This window comes from Clarias gariepinus, chromosome 22, assembly GCF_024256425.1.
Source record: "Clarias gariepinus isolate MV-2021 ecotype Netherlands chromosome 22, CGAR_prim_01v2, whole genome shotgun sequence".
Lineage (NCBI taxonomy): Eukaryota > Metazoa > Chordata > Actinopteri > Siluriformes > Clariidae > Clarias > Clarias gariepinus.
In genome coordinates, this window is record NC_071121.1 from 15,105,505 (window position 1) to 15,125,525 (window position 20,021).

The 20,021-nt window shown below is 37.4% G+C and overlaps 1 protein-coding gene across 7 annotated transcripts in view; it reads left to right on the forward strand.

Moving 5' to 3' along the window:
* The window catches only part of rgs19 (regulator of G protein signaling 19), a 48,763-nt gene that overhangs the window by 19,020 nt on the left and 9,722 nt on the right, over nucleotides 1–20,021 (forward strand). For 4 of the 7 annotated variants that reach the window (XM_053482221.1, XM_053482222.1, XM_053482223.1 and 1 more), the window contains 3 exons: nucleotides 9,486–9,625; nucleotides 11,212–11,286; nucleotides 13,124–13,358. In XM_053482221.1, coding sequence (XP_053338196.1) covers nucleotides 9,486–9,625; nucleotides 11,212–11,286; nucleotides 13,124–13,358 — 450 coding nt within the window. Of the gene's footprint in view, nucleotides 1–9,485; nucleotides 9,626–11,143; nucleotides 11,287–13,123; nucleotides 13,359–20,021 lie in introns of those variants that run through there. The other 3 variants (XM_053482226.1, XM_053482225.1, XM_053482228.1) reach the window with 2 other exon arrangements.

A 20,021-nucleotide genomic window follows, 5' to 3' on the forward strand; every position in this document is an offset into this window, starting at 1 on the left:
ATTATTTATGCACCGAAAACCTTAAATGGAATAAAGGAGTAAAAACTGAAATGGTGACACTTCAATCGGTTAACATTTTTAGATGCAAACTTTGTGGCACAAAATGTGAACATAATTCGGTTTTCTAGCCTTTCTTAATATTGTACAAAGCTTATACAAAATCCAGAGGCTTTTCAACTCATTTAAAAGATTTAGTACAAAAATGCTTTGAGGATGTGTCTTCATAAGGCTTGTGTGCTTATCGTTTGCTCCGGTCTTCAGAACAGCAGAAAGAGGAAGAGACAATGCTGACTCACTAGGTTTCACACACGCCCTTGTGTCGCTTACAACATCGGGCCAGTTACAACACTTCCCTTCTCTGCCTGTTCCTTGCTTGCTCTGCTGGGGACGGTACAAAGGCCAAAATCTCTGTAACTCAAGATTTAACCTTGTCCGGAGAACACAGATTTTGATTAACGTGAATTCATTAGGCTTTATTACATCATGTGTGGTTTTATCCCAAATTTCATTGTAAGCAACTGTTTAAATTGGGATTTACTTACATGCGAATAAGAAGATTAGACCTAAATCATCTACTTAATAATTCTGGAATAATGCATCCTGTTAAAACTGTTACAAACTTAAAAAAACTACGTGATTGCATTCTGGTTTTAACAAAACACTTATATGCTGTGCTCAGAGAAATAAACCTCACTGTTATCAATATTTATGGTGCTATGCATCAGCCATCTATCTGACTGGTTCGTGGATGTGTGTGTGTGTGTGTGTGTGTGTGTGTGTGTGTGTGTGTTTGGTTGTATACCAGGAAACGTTCTTACAAGACATTGTCAAGATTTAATCAACTTTTATACAGTGATAAGTACAAGCTCCGTAAACGAATATGTAAAAAGCCGCAACATGTAGCTAATAAATGTACAGTTTTGTATTCTAACATATTTATTCAGGCTAACACCAAATAACTGGACAAATGTTCTTATCAATAAAGTGTTTGCCAATTATAATATAAATTATAGACAAACTCCACATAAATTCCCAACTATGCATATATTACCTGTAGAAAATTTCAGTCTTATGCGATTATATAACTGCATAGGTCCAGATTGAGATTAAGATTTTTCTGCGATTAATTGTGCATTACTAACGTCTTAAACCTTAAGAGAACCTAAAGCGAAACTAAAGAAATAACACGTCTTCTCTAAAATGTCTCACATATCATTCCATGATTGCTTGATATATCTCAATGCTGCTAAAAACAAACCAATAAAAATACTTTAGAAATGCATTGATTCATAATTAAGCACATGGGGATTCTTTATTCCCCAGCTCTTTATATAGTATAGTTATGTCAATACTGTATATGTATTATTCTATTCCTCCAGGAAATGCCCTTTCCGCTTTAGACTCGGTGGCTGTTCTTTCTTGTGTAAAATTTTCTGTAGATTCTGGTTTGGTTCATGTGACACTACATTACATGCTCACGTGAAATGCAACACACATCCACACACATCCATGTCTTTCTGCACACTCCACATGGATGTGCTTGCAGATGCCCAACTGCAGAAGTATTAATCGGCTCTAACTCATCATAGGTTTTCTGTTAAACGTTATTATATATAATAGTATTCAAACTTTCCAAAGAAAAAAGGAGAAGACAAAAGCTGTCTATTAGACGTGTACAAGTTTATATAGGTTATAGGGTGTATTTAATAACTCAAGAATACTATCTTGACTATCCACAACTCATATTACGTCTCTTGTGTTTTACTTTATCAGCCTTATTAACATAAAACATAAAATGGGTGACTGACCTTGGGAGTCAGTGTACATGCTATGGCCTCCACAACACTAGACCTTGTAGCCTTGTTGTTTAATGTAGATGTAAATGCTCGTTTACCTGTAAGCTTTGAGTAAATGAGCTTTGCGTCAATGTGAAAATGTGAAATACAGGCACTAAATTGTAAATAATTAATTTTCCACATGAAACCTTGATAAGGATTAATCATTTAATCATCGATCACAAAGTACATCTAAGTTTTTGGTAAAGATTATTATGGTAATGTGTGTTAAATGAGTGCTGACTCCAGTTCAATGAACAGTGGTGACCTGCACAGCAAAGTGAACATGCCCTGTTAATAGATTCATCAGGAGGCATGAGTTATATAGGGAGCATTACTGATCTATAATGATCAATTTAGTTGCTCTCCATATTACCCCACAAAACAGTAATAAAAAGCTGTGTGTCTTAATGGCAAAACAAAATGATAAACTCACTAACTGTGGTAGATAAAGCTGAGAAGCTACCAGACTGCAGCACTTTTCAATCCAGACACATCTTACAGTTTGCAGTAACTTCTGGCTAGTAGCATTTTCCATTCTCGCATGTACTCAGTTTACCTCTAAAAACCTGAACTGCACATTCAGCTGAAGTGGCTAACTGTAAGCTATTTCCCACTCGACTTCCGCTCTTGAAAATAAAAAAGGCATGACTACAACTCTAGTAGCCTCTGAATAGAAGCTGCTGTAGTCTGAATGTTGTATGATGAGCATCTCTAGTCGGAAAGGACAGTTCACTCTGCTCCATACATACTCCAAAGGTCCCCTGTCTCCTTCCAAATCTAGCCCTAGTTTAACTACCTTTTTTTTTTTTTTTTTTTTTATGAAAATGTTTAGCTGTGCAGCCAAATATAAATAACTTTAAGTGTGTGATCTAGGAAAAGTATCTTTTTTTGGCTTTTCCCTCTTTTGTTATTCTTCTCTTCTATGGACACATTAATATAAGTTTGACTTTTATTAATGCGTGACTCATTTTGTGTGTTGTAGAGCTTAATTTTTGGTGCAGGGACTGGCTTAAGGAGATCTCCTATAACATGAGAGCACTGGACATGTTTAGCTCAGTATGCGTGTGTCTGGAGGCCCCAGCATGCATCTCTCTAATTCTCACTGTCGTTCTCATTTTATGTTCAACTAAAGATTCCAACATCATGCACGATTCTGAGTATTAAACCCATTTTATTAGATTGTGTTTCCCTCTATATGTAAGGAAATTAAATGCGCCACCACTCCATGTTGCCTGGGAGTTAGACTCTGATCTGATTATGATAGAATCTGGTCCGGTCTTAGATCGCAGGAATGGAAGGATAATCACAGATTACTCCTCAAATAAGTGCTTAATTAGGTAAAACCCCTCGGTGAGAGTCATATTCCTCTTTAAACATACAGCATCAAGAGACAAAAGGCCCTGCCAGATGCTACCCCCCTTCCCCCAATCGCTCGCTCCTTCTCTTTCTCTCTCTCATACACACAGACAAGAATGTTTTTTTTTTTTTTTTTTGGCTGCTCTTTTGAGTCAAGTGATGCAGCAGCTGGGGTTGCCACCGCTTGACCAAATCCTATCTAACTGGATTTTGGTAGGAGGGTTAATATGATGAGAAGCAATTTAGCTGCATACAGTACAGCATGTACTGTACACAAACCCTTTTTTTTTTTTTTTCTCACACCTTCCTGTCGGTTGGAAACTGTGAAATATGTCATGAAAACACACACTGTCTGAGAGATGAGCGATGTGTGTGAGTGTCCTGAAAATTCTAATTGAATTAAATTCAAATTATTAAATTAATTTTGCTCATTGCAGTTGATTGAGGTGAATATTTTTACTGTATGTAGAATAGATTCCAAAGCTTAAGGGTTGACTTTTTCGTGTGATACCTTTGTCATAGCACCAACTCATTTCCTGGTGTTAAAAAAAAAAAGATGATTCAGAAAGTCTGAATATTGTGGTGTCCTGTGGTGATTCAACCATCACACTGTACAAACTACACAAAGGTTTTAACAGAGTAAGAAAGATCTGTAATAAATGACCATAAATTTGCAATGGAGTTAGACAACGCAAAAAAAAAAAAAGATAAGACTAGTTATGTCACTGTTCTATTGGATAAGTTTTCTCTTATTTTGGGTTGTACTGCTTTCTCTGGAAAAAGTATTTCAAACTGTTCTTATTGTACAAGGTTCTTTTATGCATCATGCATAAATATATATTTAAATAAGGAAATTTATGGCTAAAAAAAGACTAATGCTTTCCTGACACTTACTGCTTGGTGCCAAACACAATCACACAAGACTGTTGATGATTGCTGAGCCAAGATTCTCCAGAGGGAAACTCACCATGAGTGAGTGGAAACCACCAGGGACAAACAAGATGATTTTTCCTTTATTTGCTTTAAGAGTGTGTATGAAGCATGCAGTGTGTTATCATGCTTCAGCTACCTTAACACCCTCCCCCCGATCCCATAACACACACACACACTTTATCCTCCTCTTGACATAGATTAAACATGCACTTACACCTACTGAACCCTGTAGAAGAAAATAGACTCAGCGCTAAGTAGAAACAAAAGATGAGCAGACAGGAGGGATAGGCGGCTGCCAAAAGCTAAAAATATCCCGAGTTACTGTCCACTCACTGAAACTAAATTATGTCACGCTGGGAGAGGCCATGGAACAGAGGCTTGGAAAGGAAAGAGTCTACTCCTTCTATAAATATTCAACCAATAAACATCTCTTTTGTTATTAAAAACATACACAGATCAGCCATAAAAACAAAACCGCCAGCCTGTATTTGTGTAGGGCCCCCTTATGCCTCCAGAATAGTTCTGACCCATTTTGGCATGGACTCCACAAGACCTCTAAAGGTGTGCTGTGGTATCTGGAAACAAATAGTTAGCAGAAGATCCTTTAGGTCCTGTAATTTATGATTTGCAGCCTAGCAGGTCCTAAAGATGTTTTATCAGATTGAGATCTGGGAAAAGTCAACACCTTAAACACTTTGTAATATTATTCAAAACATTCCTGAATGATGTTTGCAATGTGGCAAATGCATCAAGCAGACCACTGCCATTAGAGAATACTGTTGCCATGAGGGTGCAACAGGAACGTGGTGAAAGAAGCATTCACATGAATGCCAGGACCTGGTGGTTCCTAATAGATCAAATGCTTAGAGAACCTCACGGCATTGCTGGTTTGCCTTCTTCACATAATGAATCCTAGTCCTATCTTCTCTCTAAGTAAGCAATAACAACATACAGTACCGAGCCATCCACTAGAAGTAAAAGAAAGGAAGTCCTTTTTGAGTTGCTCCGTGGTTCAGTTCTGATGCTCACATGCTCACTAGCAGACATCAGTATGGGCACAGAAGTCTGTGGCTAGGCAGCAAGTTACAGTAGCTTTAGTCCGCATGTGCAACACTGGTCCTTGCATACCCTTGATCCTGTTGTTTGTTCAGCCAGCTTTGGTAGATACACAACACCTGCCATGTTGGAGAAGCTAATAACCCAGTCATCTCGCTATTACAGTTCGGTCTGTAATGAGATAATCAATGTTATTTACTTCACCTGTTAAAGGTTTTGAAGTTATGGATGATCAATGTTTTAATTTAGATAATTAAAAATTATTTTAATTTTATAATAAAAAAATTAAATAAGCCTTACAGGTTTACATTCAACCTTTCTGACTTTAGAAAGATTATTTTTAAATAATTCAAAAAGCTAAGGTTAAATCACATAGAGGTAACCTACAATTCTTACTTTTTCATTGTAGGAGGAGGGAAGAGGTGGTTCTTTCCTATCATACAGTATAACTACACACTGTTAGTTTGCATCAAATGAGAAGTCAGGAGATCTCAGAAACAATGAATTCTGAGTTACTTGATCTTAAGTTCAGGAAGTAATTTAGGATATACCAAATTGTCATCACTTTTTAAACAGAGTGTGACCCTTTTGGACTGGTGATATCCTTAATAACCATTGTGTGTGATAACTATCACATGGTACATCACTGAACAGCTACGCCTAATTGTAAGTCTTTTGTCAGTCTCATAGTAATGTAGTGCTTTTCTGTTTGGTACTCGACAGGATAAATGTCTACTTTATTCCACCCTCACACACACACACTTCCCCTTGCTGTTTCAGCTCACGGGTGTGCAGCCTTGCAAAGGATAATTATAGTGTGTTTATTGTCCTCTGCTACAAAGGGTTGTTGTTACAATTTAAGGCTTGTTGGTTCGGCCAGAGTCTCCATTATGAGATCCTTTTTACTGTAACAAGGCTGTGTGTGTGTTTGGGTCTGTAGAGATACTCCATTCATCTAAATATGCCTCTATATTGTCATCAGGTTATTAAGCAACAAAGCGCTTTTGTTTCAACACTCCGTAGTTCCCTTTTGCTAGATTACTTGCACACATACACTCATACATGCACAAATGCAGCATGTGCTCTGTGTGTAGCTGTCGCTGTCATGCTACTCTGATGGTATTACAGTAGTTATGGTCAGTGGACAGAGGCATAGGGCCCTTCTATTTGGGCCTGAATGTATTTAGCAAAGAATTATGAGCTGAGCTTTTTTAGGAAATTGAAAATAACGCCTGAGCTGAGAACAGTTGTGTAACAAGAGTGTGGATGCGTGTTTTGGGCATTGAATTGTTTACTTTAGTTCTCAGGTGTAATCATACGGCATTCTTAAATAATAAAAAAAATAGGTATGCATGCACAGTACTGTGCAAAAATATCTAGAAATGTTAAATGTAGTCGTGAAGAATAGTTGTCTAGGCTTCCTGAAGAACTTTTTTAGCCCTTCATTTTCAGTCCAGTCCCTGTACCTGACCAGTTTCTGATGAATGTTTTTGTATGTTATATCACACAGTGAATCATTCAATCATTAAAAACATTTAACTTAAGGTATGAACAAGTGAGAAACAGGTGCAGATGATGACAGATGATCAGGCCAGTGATTAGTATACCTGGTGATTCTGAAGGCAGTCGAGAGGGGAAATGAGGCTGCTGCTGAGGTTAATACACAAACAACCAATGTTTTCATTGTATCCTTCAGCACTTTGTACCCTGCTGCATTAATACATTTTATCATCTGATTGTACTGAAATGTCTTCCCTGATGGCATGAGGGATTTAAACTGTGTAAAAGCCCTTCTGGGAGCACAAGGAACAATTTTCACTCATAAATTGGCTGAGCGTTTGCTATAATCAAAGCTAAAGACGAACTATTAATCAATGAATGATAATGAAATACTTGAGTATGTGACAGCCTCAATTCTTCTTGAACAGCTTTCCACTAGATTTTTTAAAATATTATTAAATATATGATAGGTGTTCATTGATTATGAGGTCAATGCTTTATGCAGGCCAATTGAGTTCTTCCACACCAGCCTTGGCAAACCCTGTCTGTATGTACTTTGCTTTGCGCACGTCATGGTCACAAATGGTTTTAAGCACGTTAGTTCCAGTGAAGGGAAATCTTAATGCTACACTATGTAAAGAAATTCTGGACAATTGTGTGCTTCCAACTTTATTGCAATAGTTCGTTACAGGGCCAAGTGTGTATATGATGGGCAGATGTTCACATACTTTTGCACCAACAATCGAAGTCAGAATGACCAGTGCTTTTATAATAATTATGATTATTATTTTGTACAACAAATGAAGTACTTTAAATTCATGGTTTAAAAGTGGCATAATTAACAATTCAGGTTATTTATTGGGTAGTTGCTTAACACCACTTCCATTGTCTAACCCTACCTGGCCTGCTCATGTCTGAAATCTGGTAATCCTGTGGGTGTTGTGGTAAATTTTTATCTTCCACAAACGCTGTACAGTATCTCTAGTTAAAAAGAACCAAAGAACAACTCAGGACTCTGCGCAGATCTAGATGAAGTAAGCAGCACTTGCTTACGGTGTAAATCATTATCAAGAGCAGACTGTCTGACAGTTACATATGCAGGCTCATTATATAGAGTTTTCAAGGGGAGGGATGCTCACCTTGTCCCCTCCCCCTGTACTTCTTTTTCATTTCTTACTAAAGTTTTAACCATTATAATCTAACATTTTCAATAAATTCACCCATTATGTTTAAGCTTTTTCTACCATATTATGTTTCGTCATATACCACGTCATTTGACTCTCTACATCATCTGTACCAAGTGATTAGATTTTTTCTCGTTATGATTCCTATTTTTCATGCAAATTCCTTTTCATTATCGTTACACTTCTTTTGGTTAGTTTATAAAAAAAATATCAGGGCGGCGCATATTTTGCCCTCTGTGGGCCTCTGAGTGTCAGGCTGAGTGTCAGCCGTCTGTGTAATTGATGCAATTTCTACAGGAGAGAGGGGTTACGTATTTCAGGAAGGACGATTCCAATCTTGGTCCAGAAGGTAAACAGCCCTTCTCCTCATGCCTTTAGGCCTGTACGGCCATAGTCCGGCACTCCAGCTCCTTCTGTTCTAAGGCCTGTTTGTCATGTAAGTGTTGCCACCAAGACTGATTTTATTGTGTCCGTTAGTACACAAACTAACGAGAGTCCAACTGTTGGTACCCAAACGGATTTTCCTCCAGCACCTGCACCAATTCTGAACCGCGTCATTTCTGCTTTTTGTCCCCCTTACTGATCTTCCTGTCAGAGAAGGCTCAGAGAAGTTTGATGTTTGATATGTGATTTCTTATGCATATTATTTTGCTACTGATGCTTACCCAGGCCCCCTTTGTACTTTGTATTTTTATGTACAATTTTTATGTATCACCTTGTTTGTCATTATGTAGATGCACATGCTATTTTGTGTTGTGTCTACTTCTTATTAAACTCAGTATTCTTAAAACTGATCGTGTGTCTTTTGGTTATTTGTTTATATTCTTACTGTACTTAGACATGTGTGCACGACTGCAGGTACACATGCAGCACGTGTATCCAACACATGTTTGGTTCCTTCATTAAGTGTGTTCATGTCCCCGCCAAGTCATGCAGAGAACCATGAGAATCAATTGCTGCAGAAAAGAAACATGAATCGGTGGTATTGGGCAGGGGTAGTGCAATGGTAAATGCTTTGGATTATGGCTCAGAAGGTCACAGTTTAAACCCAAGCACCACAAAGCTACTGTTGTTGGGCCCTTAAGCAAGGGCTTAACCTTTAACTGCTCAGATGTATAATGAGATAAATGCAGGTCGCATTGTATAAGGGCATTTGCCAAATGCCCTAAATGCATTGTAGTTGGTCAAAAAGAAGTTATTGCAGGACCAAATTTCTTATAGAGGATATATGTGTCTGATACACGCAGCAATTTTTGATTTATCCTGTGGCTGCATGACTGTGTGCATCTTAATATATGACCTCTGTGAATGTCTGCGGATATATTTTGTTCGAAAGCATGTTAAAGCATGTTTGTAAATGTAAAATACAGTCTGACCTAAAAGTCTGAGTTCACCCCAAAAACAGTTTTTATTTATTATTTTTAGTCAATATTAGGTAATAATTGGACAATAAGACATGAAAACAATGAATAAATACTGTATGCCATCACAAAAAAAAAATAATAATAATAATCAGACAGGATATTCTAAGTGATTCTAAGTGATTCTTGGAAGTGAACACTTTGTTTGTTAGTTTTTTTTTGTGTGCTGTCCAGATGTCTTATTGTGTGTGTCTCAGTACACAGGCCCCGTCCCAGCAGAGCGCGAGTCTCCGATGGCACGGAGCGAGATGTCCCCAAGCCGGGCACAGAACTCGCCCCTCACACAGAGACCAAACGCTTGCTGCTTCTGCTGGTGCTGCTGCTGTAGCTGTTCTTGGTATGACACTCGACCCCTCTCACAAACACAAAGAGAACTCCATTTAACTGTTTATAAAAAGAAAACCTAAGCAGAAGTCACCTAAAACCGATAAATTCAATTGGGAGAAGTTAATGGGCTGTTAATAACTAATGGGTACATTATATAGAATGTATTAAAGTCACTATGATGGTCTCTAGTGATTTACATGCCAAACTGTATCCAGCTACAAAACCATTTTTTTGCTTTAAACATTTCTGCTGCATGATTGTGGGTGCATTGTCAGTAGGCATGTGCTGTTGATCAGCTGTACGTATGTTGTATTCTTATAATCATCTTTGGAGAGCAGGTTTTAACAGCTAGATCAACGTTTACACAACAGTTGGATGGAAGCATACCTCGTTTATTATCTTATATCTGCATCTTCCACCTCGATTTCTGTTAAATATCATTGATTTTGTTGTTGAGATTTGTTTAATATTTAGTTTGATTTAATTTCCTTTATTTGTTTTACCTTCCCTGTGTCACATGAAGAACTCTATCATATCTTCGTCTTTTTGTAATATTACATGTTTTTCTAGATGTATGTGTATGTGTGTGTATGTGTGTGTGTTAGCACTGTGTACTGGGAACCTAAGGAACAACTGTGATTAAAAATGCTCTTGTTCTAACTTGAGCTCTGTGAGATCTGGCTGCATATTCAAACATCTCTCTCTCTCTCTCTCTCTCTCTCTCTCTCTTTTATGCACACGCACACACAAATTGCGAGATACTTGGGAATGCTTTTACTGCCTAATAACAGAGCTGCTTCAGATCTATTTCTGACAGGCTCTTCATAAACGATTGCATAAAGCTGCAACTAGAAGATCTAGCACCGCCGCCAAGCTACACATGTCTGTGTTAGGTGTAAGCCGTGGCCCACAGCGCAGTGTTAGCAGCACATGGCCACATGCTGAAACAAACCCTGAGGTTTTGCGGTCAGCCTGACTAGCTCAGAGCCGCTCTATCAGCAGCCCATGAGGTCACCAACAGAAAAAGTCAGTTAAGGAAACAGATTTGAAGACCGCAATTACCATATAGCACTCAGCCCTGACTATTCAAAATAGAAACGTATAAAATTAGATCTTGAATCAAAACTTAATTTCTAATCTTGAAAGCCTGTTTTGGAATATGATGATTAAATAAGGGCTTGTATATTTGCATGCAGTTTCACTTGATAGAAAAGAAAACAAACCCCTTGGGCAGAATTTAGTCATTGCCGCTATCATGTAGCCATTGGGGTGGAAAAAAGTTTTCAGTATATATTTTTCCGTTCTCATATTAAATTATTCGATTATAAGTAGGTCTTTTCCATGACCCAAGATTGCAACGCTACACATGCTTTAACATCTCTGTGTGATAAATAGCATGTGTATGTGTACAATAATAAGAGTGAGCTGGAGAGTATATGTGTTAGGAATGTTTGTCCCTTCATGTCACGTGTATCTGTACGTGCGTGTGTGTCTGCGTGTGTCTGTGTGTCTGTGCGTGTGTGGCCAGGCCAAGATGGTTCGGGCACAACTGTTATTTCTCAATGCCGTTTTACCACCCTCCAGTCTCACTATTAGGAGAGAAGATGAGAGTCGCCGGAGATTGAAAGCCCAGGAGACTAAGCTGGAGACCATACCAAACTGTGAAGCTTGGTGAGGGCATATACACACACGCACACACACATTCTCAGTTACTCTTGGTGTGGGCATATTCAGACATTTTCTAGTTAAAGCATAATAGTAAATGCGTACAACCAGCTTTCAGATTTTGTTAAAATACAAATGCTTCATCTTCATTAAGAATTGCTATAAATGACATTTTCTTAGGATTACTGATTAGAAGAGTTTAAATCCCAGCACTTCCAGGCACTGATGTGTTAGGCACATCAGCAGGACCCCTATGTCTTTTTACTCCAAAGGATGTGTTTTAGGTGTGACAGTTATTTCTTATTTCCAGCATGGTTATCTTTTTTGAACTAGTATCTGGTCTTTCTGTTTTACAATAATAAATAACATATTTATTGCAAATACAGTATAATTATAAAACCACCAGTTGGGAGACTGCTTCTTTTATAATTTCATAGACCGAAGAGCTCAAGCTAGAACCAATGTCATAACGTGCAAACCTATTAACTACCTGTCGATTTCCTTTGTCGATTGTTGCTTCATTTCAGAGAACTCAGCTGTCTCCATCTTCTAATACTCTACTACTCTTAACTCCTAAAAATATATTTTAAACTCATTTCCTTTCAAAAACAAAAAACAGATTATTTAAAAATGCAAACACAGCATTTTAGTTTCTAAAACACGTTTTAAACATTCCTGATAGGTTTATTGATCTACCTACAGGCTCGTATTCCAAAACACTCGTAAACCAAATTGAATTTTTCCATAAGAAATAATGGAAACTCAAATTACTCGTTCCAAAAATTAATAAATACATAAAAATAATTAACACAAAGTATAATGAAAAAAATAAAACACATTAACCTGCACTTTATTTTTTAAAAAAAGGAAAAATAAATCCCGACAAGTATTTTCGTTTGTAATAAGTGTTTCCGTTTGTGCGCTGTGTATGTGTGCATGTATGCATGTGTGTGTGTGTGTGTGTGTGTGTGTATGTAAAGCAAAACTTCTCCCACTCTTTTAACACACACATACACAACGGAAACACTGTTTTATCGGAAAAATAAACAAGAAATCTTTCTAATGACACTCGATTAGGTGACACACTAACGGAATCACTGCTGTAAAGTAAAAATAAAAACAAATTACCATGCACTTTTCCTTTGAAAAGAATCAAAGACAGAGCAGTGTTTCTGTGTAGAGCAGAGAGAAAGAGTGGGTGTGTGTCTGTGAAGGTGAAAGTAGGAGGGGTCTGTGTGTGTGTGGCACAGTGTCTAATGACACGCGCACAGACACATAGAGCAGGCTGAGACTTGAGCAGAGAGAGAAAATGGATTTTTAACCTCTCTACTGAGACTTGCTTTTGCTTTATTCATCACGTGCGCTATACACTCAGGCGTACAGACACAAAAAAGATGTTTTACACACACACACACACACACACACACACACACACACACACAGTGTTATAGTAAACAGTACACGCGTACACAGTTTTTGATTATACCAGTAAGAGACGCACACTAAGACCCAGCAGAGGATTCGATTGATTAATTCGACTGTAATTGTTAGATTTTAAGTAATGAGGGAAGTTCTATGAGCACTGGACTATAGAGCAGGTTGCAAGCAGCATCTTCTAAATGATTTTATCATTAGTATTATAGACATTTGAGATTTGCATACCACTGCATGCCCATGCTTGTTCTAAAACAGGAACAAAGGAACAAATTTTTGGCAAACCGGTAATAGTGAGAAATCTTAAATAGTGTCTGCTCTGTAGATTTGTGCTGTGCATGTACAAAAAAAACACCTAAGAACACATTTTCTGGCCAGATTAATTATTTTATTTTATTTTTTTCCACAGCACCAAACCAACGGTGGAGGAGATAAAACAGTGGTCTCAGTCCTTCGATAAGCTGATGAAGAACCCAGCAGGCCGGAATGTGTTTCGGGAGTTTCTGCGCACCGAGTACAGTGAGGAGAACATGCTCTTTTGGCTGGCTGTCGAGGATCTGAAGAATGAGATCAGCAAGAATATGATTGAGGAGAAGGCACGAATGATCTACGAAGACTACATCTCTATTCTTTCACCTAAAGAGGTAATAATAATAATAATAATTACAAATAATAATAATAATAATAAGGTGGTGTGGTGGTTGGCACTGTGGCCTGACACCACCTGGGTAAAGGGATTAATTAAGCATGTTCCCCCTATGCGTGGTGCGCTCCAACAGCCCAAAGACATGCAGATTAGGCTTATTAGTGTTCCCAAATTGCTTGTTTTGTGAGTGTGTGTGCATGTGTGTGTGTGTGTACCCGCACTGTGATGGATTGGCACCCTGTCCAGGGTGTACCCCGCCTTATGTCCCAAGTCTCCTGGGAAAGGCTCCAGGCCCCTCGCCTCGCCGTATAGAGGATAAGCAGTATAGAAGATTAACGGAATTCATGAAAATAAAAAATTCCCTGTAATATGTGAGTGAGTTTGTGAGTGTGTGCTAGTGATGGGAAGTTTTAATGACAAATCATTTTTGTGATTCTTTGAATCTCGCTCATCAAAATTAACTGATCTTTTTTTGAGTCATTTACTTTATTTAGTTCTTTTTATCAGAAATAAAATAAAATGTTACATTTTTAATAATCAGACCCCCAATACATCTACATACACACATTTTGGCTATAGTTCCAGTAATGAAAATATTACAGTGCAGCTAAGGACATATTATGATCAATAGAATGAGCAATTTATCTTTCATATCTCCTAGTTGTTTGTTCTTTCAAACAGTGCTATTGCCGTATATCTAGGGTTGGATATGACACTAGTGCCAATTCAATCGTTTTGGTGCCTTAGGTCCCACTAAAAATGCTGGATATCATTAAAGAACATCCTTTTATAAACAAAAAAAATATTAATACATTTATATTACATATTAATACATATAATATATTTACAGTGAAACCTTGGATTGCGAGTAACGCGGTTTGCGAGTGTTCTGTAAGACGAGCAAAGATTTTTGATAAGTTTTTATTTGGAAAACAAACAAGTCTTGGTGACAAGTACCGAGTATCATGTAGTACGCATGCGCTTCTTGTTTTGACACAGAGTGTCACGTGATCACAACTGAGCCAACAATTTTTCTCTCTCTTGCGCTGCGGAATTGCGGGTAAAAGTCTTAGCGTGTGGCTCTTACTGGTATAATCAACATCCATGCACGCGTGTACTAATTAATATAACACTGTGACCATGTGTGTGCGCTTAAAACATATTATATTTTGTGTCTGTATGCGTGTGTGAACAGCACGTGTGTAAAGCAAACGCAAGTCTCATTAGAGAGGTTAAAGATCCATTTTCTCCCAGCCTGCTCTTTATGTCTGTGCGCGTGTCATTAGACACTGTGCCACACAAACACACACACACACACACACACACACACACACACACACACAGAAAGACAGACAGACAGAACCCTCCTACTTTCGCCTTCACAGACACACACCCGCTCTTTCTCTCTGGTCTACACAGAAACACTGCTCTGTCACGATTCTTTTTAAAGATAAAGTGCAGGTAATTTATTTATTTATTTTTTTTACTTTACAGCAGTAATTTCGTTAGTGTCGCTTAATTGACTGTCATTAAAGAGATTTCTTGTTTATTTTTCCGATAAAATGGTGTTCTTGATGTGTGCGCATGTGTATGTAAAAAGAGTGGGGGAAGGGTAACTGTGTAAGACGAGAAGAGGGAGAGGGGAGCTTACTTTAGATTCACACACACGCACCCATACACAGCACCTGCGCACAGAAACGGAAACACTTATCTGTCTAGATTTGTTTTTACTTTTTTTTTAAAGGTAAAGTGCAGGTTAATTTGTTTTATTTTTACTTTATATTTTATGTTAATTATTTGTATGTATAAATTTTTTTTGGGTTGTTGAAAGAATAATTAGAGTTTTCATTTTTATTTATGGAAAAATTCAATTTGGTTTATGAGTGTTTTGGAATATGAGCCCACTTCGGAACGAATTATGCTAGTAGTCTAAGGTTTAACTGTATAGATAAATATAAGTACAAACAAAACACTAAACTAATGTGTGACCCAACCTGACCCAACTACGGTACTTTAACACCAATAACTGTAAAGTGGTTGGTATTCATGGTATGCCAGAAAACAGCTTCAAATATCAGCAATTCTTTTGTAGAAATATGATTATACCCCTAATCATTTTGCCCTAAGTGCCAAAAATACAACACGTCTCCTGACTTTGGAGCTGGTCTAACTGGGGCTGGAGACACACACATTGCCAGATGATGTTGCAAGTTCGAATTTGTATTATTAGAGCTTTCTGACTCGCTTTCAAATGCATTTTCTCAGTCGGGAATTTTTTTTTTATGTGCGGGTTGCACCGAATTGAGGCTTTGAAATTTGCTCTGATCCGGTTCTAGAACATACCAGTGTTATGCGCTAAAATGTCCTCTGACAAATATTATATTAGAACATAAATTCGTAGGTTTATGATTTACAAATTGCAAATTACACCAAATGAATTTAATTATAAAATAAGTATTTTGGGGATGGGAAGTTTAATTCTTTTTTTGTGACTTCTTTGAGTCTCATTTATCAAAATGAACGAATCTTTTTTATAATGTAGTTCATTTTGTTCTTTTGATCAGAAATAAGATAAAATGTTAAATTTTCAATAAACAAACCCCCAATACATCTACATACACACATTTTGGCTATATTTCCATTAATGAAAACATTACAGTGCAGCTAAGGACATATTATGATAAACAAAATGAGCAGCTCATCTCTCATATCTCCTAGTCCAAGTCGTTCGTTCTTTTGAATCTATTGCACTGCATAGCGTCTATAGGAGTCACGTGACATTCAGGTTTATGATTTACAAATGACACCAAATGAATTTAATTATAAAATAAGCTATTTTTATATTGTTTATTTTATAATTTAAATTCATTTCGTGTCATTTTTTATCATAAAAAATATTCATTTAGTGTAAGCATTTTTTTATTGCATGACAAACCCCCAAGTATAGGTACAGGTGCCATATTGGCACCGGTTTTCAGTACTCAACCCTACATATATCATCATCACTCGTGGAATGCCTCTCGTTCAATGGGATTGCTCAGTCGGAAGTAACTGTTGTAGAATATGCAATACAGTGAGTGGTGCAGTGTAGAAACTAAGGCACCTTTCTACAGACCTGGAATAAGACGGATTATGTCGTCTCTGTCAGCTGAATGTTGGACAGCACCATACCAAGAATAATGACAAGCCGTGTTTGCAGCTATAGAACATTCTATGAGGTTTTGTTCGGATTTGATATAATATCCTGTGTCTGGGGACTTGGTCTGGAAAACCAGCTTGTATTATTATTATTATTATTATTACTATAATAACAAAAATAATAATAATAATAACAATGATATAGTAAAATCATAATATAATAGATATAATAATAATAATAATAATAATAATAATAACAATAATAATATAGATCTTATAATATTCTGATCACAATGCATGTGATGTATGTGTGTGCCAGGGTGCTTGATTTATCTTGATAAAGTCACGCTACTAATGTTACTGGAGAAACCTGTAGTTGGTTGGTGCGGATGTGCAGCAGTTATCACTAGAAACATGGCCATAGCTGAATGTTTGTGTGCAGGGAATTTTTGCCGTGTACTGCCGTGCCATTCTGAACTCCGGATTCACCGCGATCCTAACCAGGGTTAAGTGCCGACTGAAGATAAATAGATGGATGTTTGTAGGGAGAATCACATTTTAAGAATTTCCTAGCAGGTCCACCTCATTAATCTAAGAATGGTGTTTGTTGTAGTATGATATGTTTTTAAGGAGCCCTAATGTCCTGCATGCTGTTTTTGTGCATTTGTGAGTGTTTTTTTTTTAGCAGGGAACAAAAATCTGTAGTTTGAACCCAAACAGTAAGAAATAGTTGTCATTTACTGTGTGAATATTTACACAAAGGTTAGAGGGGGAAAAGCTTAATTTGTCTTCTTCTTACAGAAATGAAACCAGGTTGTGTTTAATGCATAGCACTAATAACAAATGCACACCCACTTAAACACACTTCATAATGAGAGGAACATGGCGCTCTTTCAGATGTTACCTAACCCTCTTCTGCCATCTGTCCGTCTAACAGCTTACTCTATCTATAGCTCAGCATGCTTATCTCTCTGCGGTCTTTAATTAACTTTCTGCTCACTCTCACTCTCTCTCTCTCTCTCTCTCTCTCTCTCTTTATCATTTTCTTTTTTTGAGAGCAGGAAATAAAGATATGTTTAAATATTAAAAGTGTATTGTAAGTACTGAGAGCTGTTTTGGGTCAGCCGTAGTGGAGTGGCTCAGCAGGAGTCTGTGTGTGTGTGTCCACTCCTTCTATGCCATTGCTTCTCAAAGTCCAGACTCCACCCACATCTCAAATTAGCAATTCAATAATACAATGTAAAAAAAGAATTTACCAACTTTGAAATAACTGTTAGTTTTGTGGTCTATTTAGAGATCGTTATGGCGATCTCGGCCCGAGATTAAGGCTAAACGTAATAGTTTTCCTGTTTTTAGTTTAACATAATAGTTTTCACGTATTCATGAAAAAGTTAAGGGAAAAGCAAGACTACTGCGTCAGTGTATATCACGTCCCCTGTGCGATGTTTAATTTTTAATTAAAGGTTAGTGTCTCCGTCTAGTGACCACAGTTTTTTGTGCCAAGGTTTAGGCAGCTGACTAAATGCATAGTCATTTCGTAAACAAGACTGCTGTGTATTTTGACTGTCTATTAACATTTTACATCTTCTCCATGCTCATTTTGTCATTTTAAATACAGAAGCACGTTCAAAAATAGACGCCGTCACCATACTCATGTGTTTTCCTTGTACGTCCACATCACAGAAAGTTTCACAGAATGCCGGAAAATGTTGATAGTTGGAGCTGTTTAGGTTTACAAGCAGCAATTTGCAAGCAAACAGTGCCATAATTTTGCACTAACGTGGAATTTTGAATATTTGTTGCTTTGGTTTAAGCATCTGAGCATTTTTTTCCACTAGCTTTGAAGGTATTTTTTCTCAGACTGTCTTAAAATGAGTGAACGTTGCCCTGTAAGTTATAAGCAAGTTTAATAAAAGTAATTTGCTCATGGCCAGTTGTTCCGAACCTTTGATCTTAAATAGAGACTTTTGAATATTAAGTTTTGGAAACCCCTGTTCTATGCTGTCCACACCACCTCTTGTCTTCTCAGAGAACTTTAAACAGCAATGATTTGACTGAGCAACTTTGGCTTTAAAGATTAGATAATTATTATAAGCTTCATTTGGTAAATAAAACGTAGCGTGTGTGTATGTGTGTCTATGTGTGTATGTGTTAGTATGTGCGCATGTAGATACAAGTTTAGATGTACCTTGCCAGAACAGGTTTTGTTTTTATTTCCCATTCCCAGGAAACCCTGTTTGATATCGAAGCTATGATCCTAAACTCTTAGCAAAAACATGTTGACTAATGTAAATGTATGTTAACCTGAACACCTTTTTTTTTCACCAAGTGTGTGGACGCCCAGGCAATCTCGTTCAGGAAACACATGTTAAACATATGTCAAACATCTTCAGTCACACAGACTTTATTATTTATACCAGTGTGAAAGCTGACTCACTGATTTTTTATTTATTTTTTAGTTTTAATTTTGCATGCAGCCACTTTTATGTTTGTTACTGAAATCTGATACAGATCTGATATTTGACCTCAGTGTGGAAATACAGATCAGAATTAATTTTCCATGATTCTTATGGCGAAATTCCCTCTCTCTCCCCCTCTCTCTCTTTCTCTCTTTTTGAACGGGACAGCAGTGGTCTGTTCCTGCTAGTGAACTGAACATTTTCCTTGTGCTATTTCTCTTTAACATGCACACACACTGAGTGCAGGCAGTATATGCACACTCAAGTACATACACAAACACGCAAAGTGAACACTTATATATTTTCGGTGGGGAGAAGAATATCAGGCTCTTTCACGTTGTGGGGATATTTAGCTCCCACCAGAATCTAAAAACAAAGCAACATGTCAACACAAGTGTAGGCATACAGTAGCATTGACTAGCTTGATTAATTATGGAGCTGGATAAATCATGTCAAGGGTTGGTACACATAAAAAGTATAAAAAATAAACACACACACAGTGTTTTTGTAATGGTTCAATGAATGGTTCTAGAAACATTGTATTTGTCTGTGCACTATGAACATTAGATTAAGACTGTTTCATAATAACAAAACTGGTGACATACAGTAAAAATCTCAGATATTGTAATGACAGCATAAGATAAAGTAACTTATCACAAAGGTATACACTTTTTATGTTTCTATTATCACACTTTCACTCATTCTCACTCCCTTTGGGAACACCAGTCAGCCGTATCTGCATGTCTTTGGAATGTTAGGGGAAACCAGGGTAACTGGAGGAAACCCACCAAACACAGGGAGAACATGCAAACCAAAATGCACACAGACCCAAGGTGGGAATCAAACCCAGAACCGGAGGTGCAAGGCGACAGTGCTAACCACTAAGCCCATTGTCACACTCATTGGATAATTAGGTAAAAACCTCTGCCATAAAGTGGTATAGTTGGTTTAGCTAGGTGGTACATGTTAAAATAACATCTACAGGAATGTCAGGGCTCTATCATTCCCAGCAAAACATTGCCTAGAGCATTACACTACCTCTGGGGACTTCTTTCAGTAATACA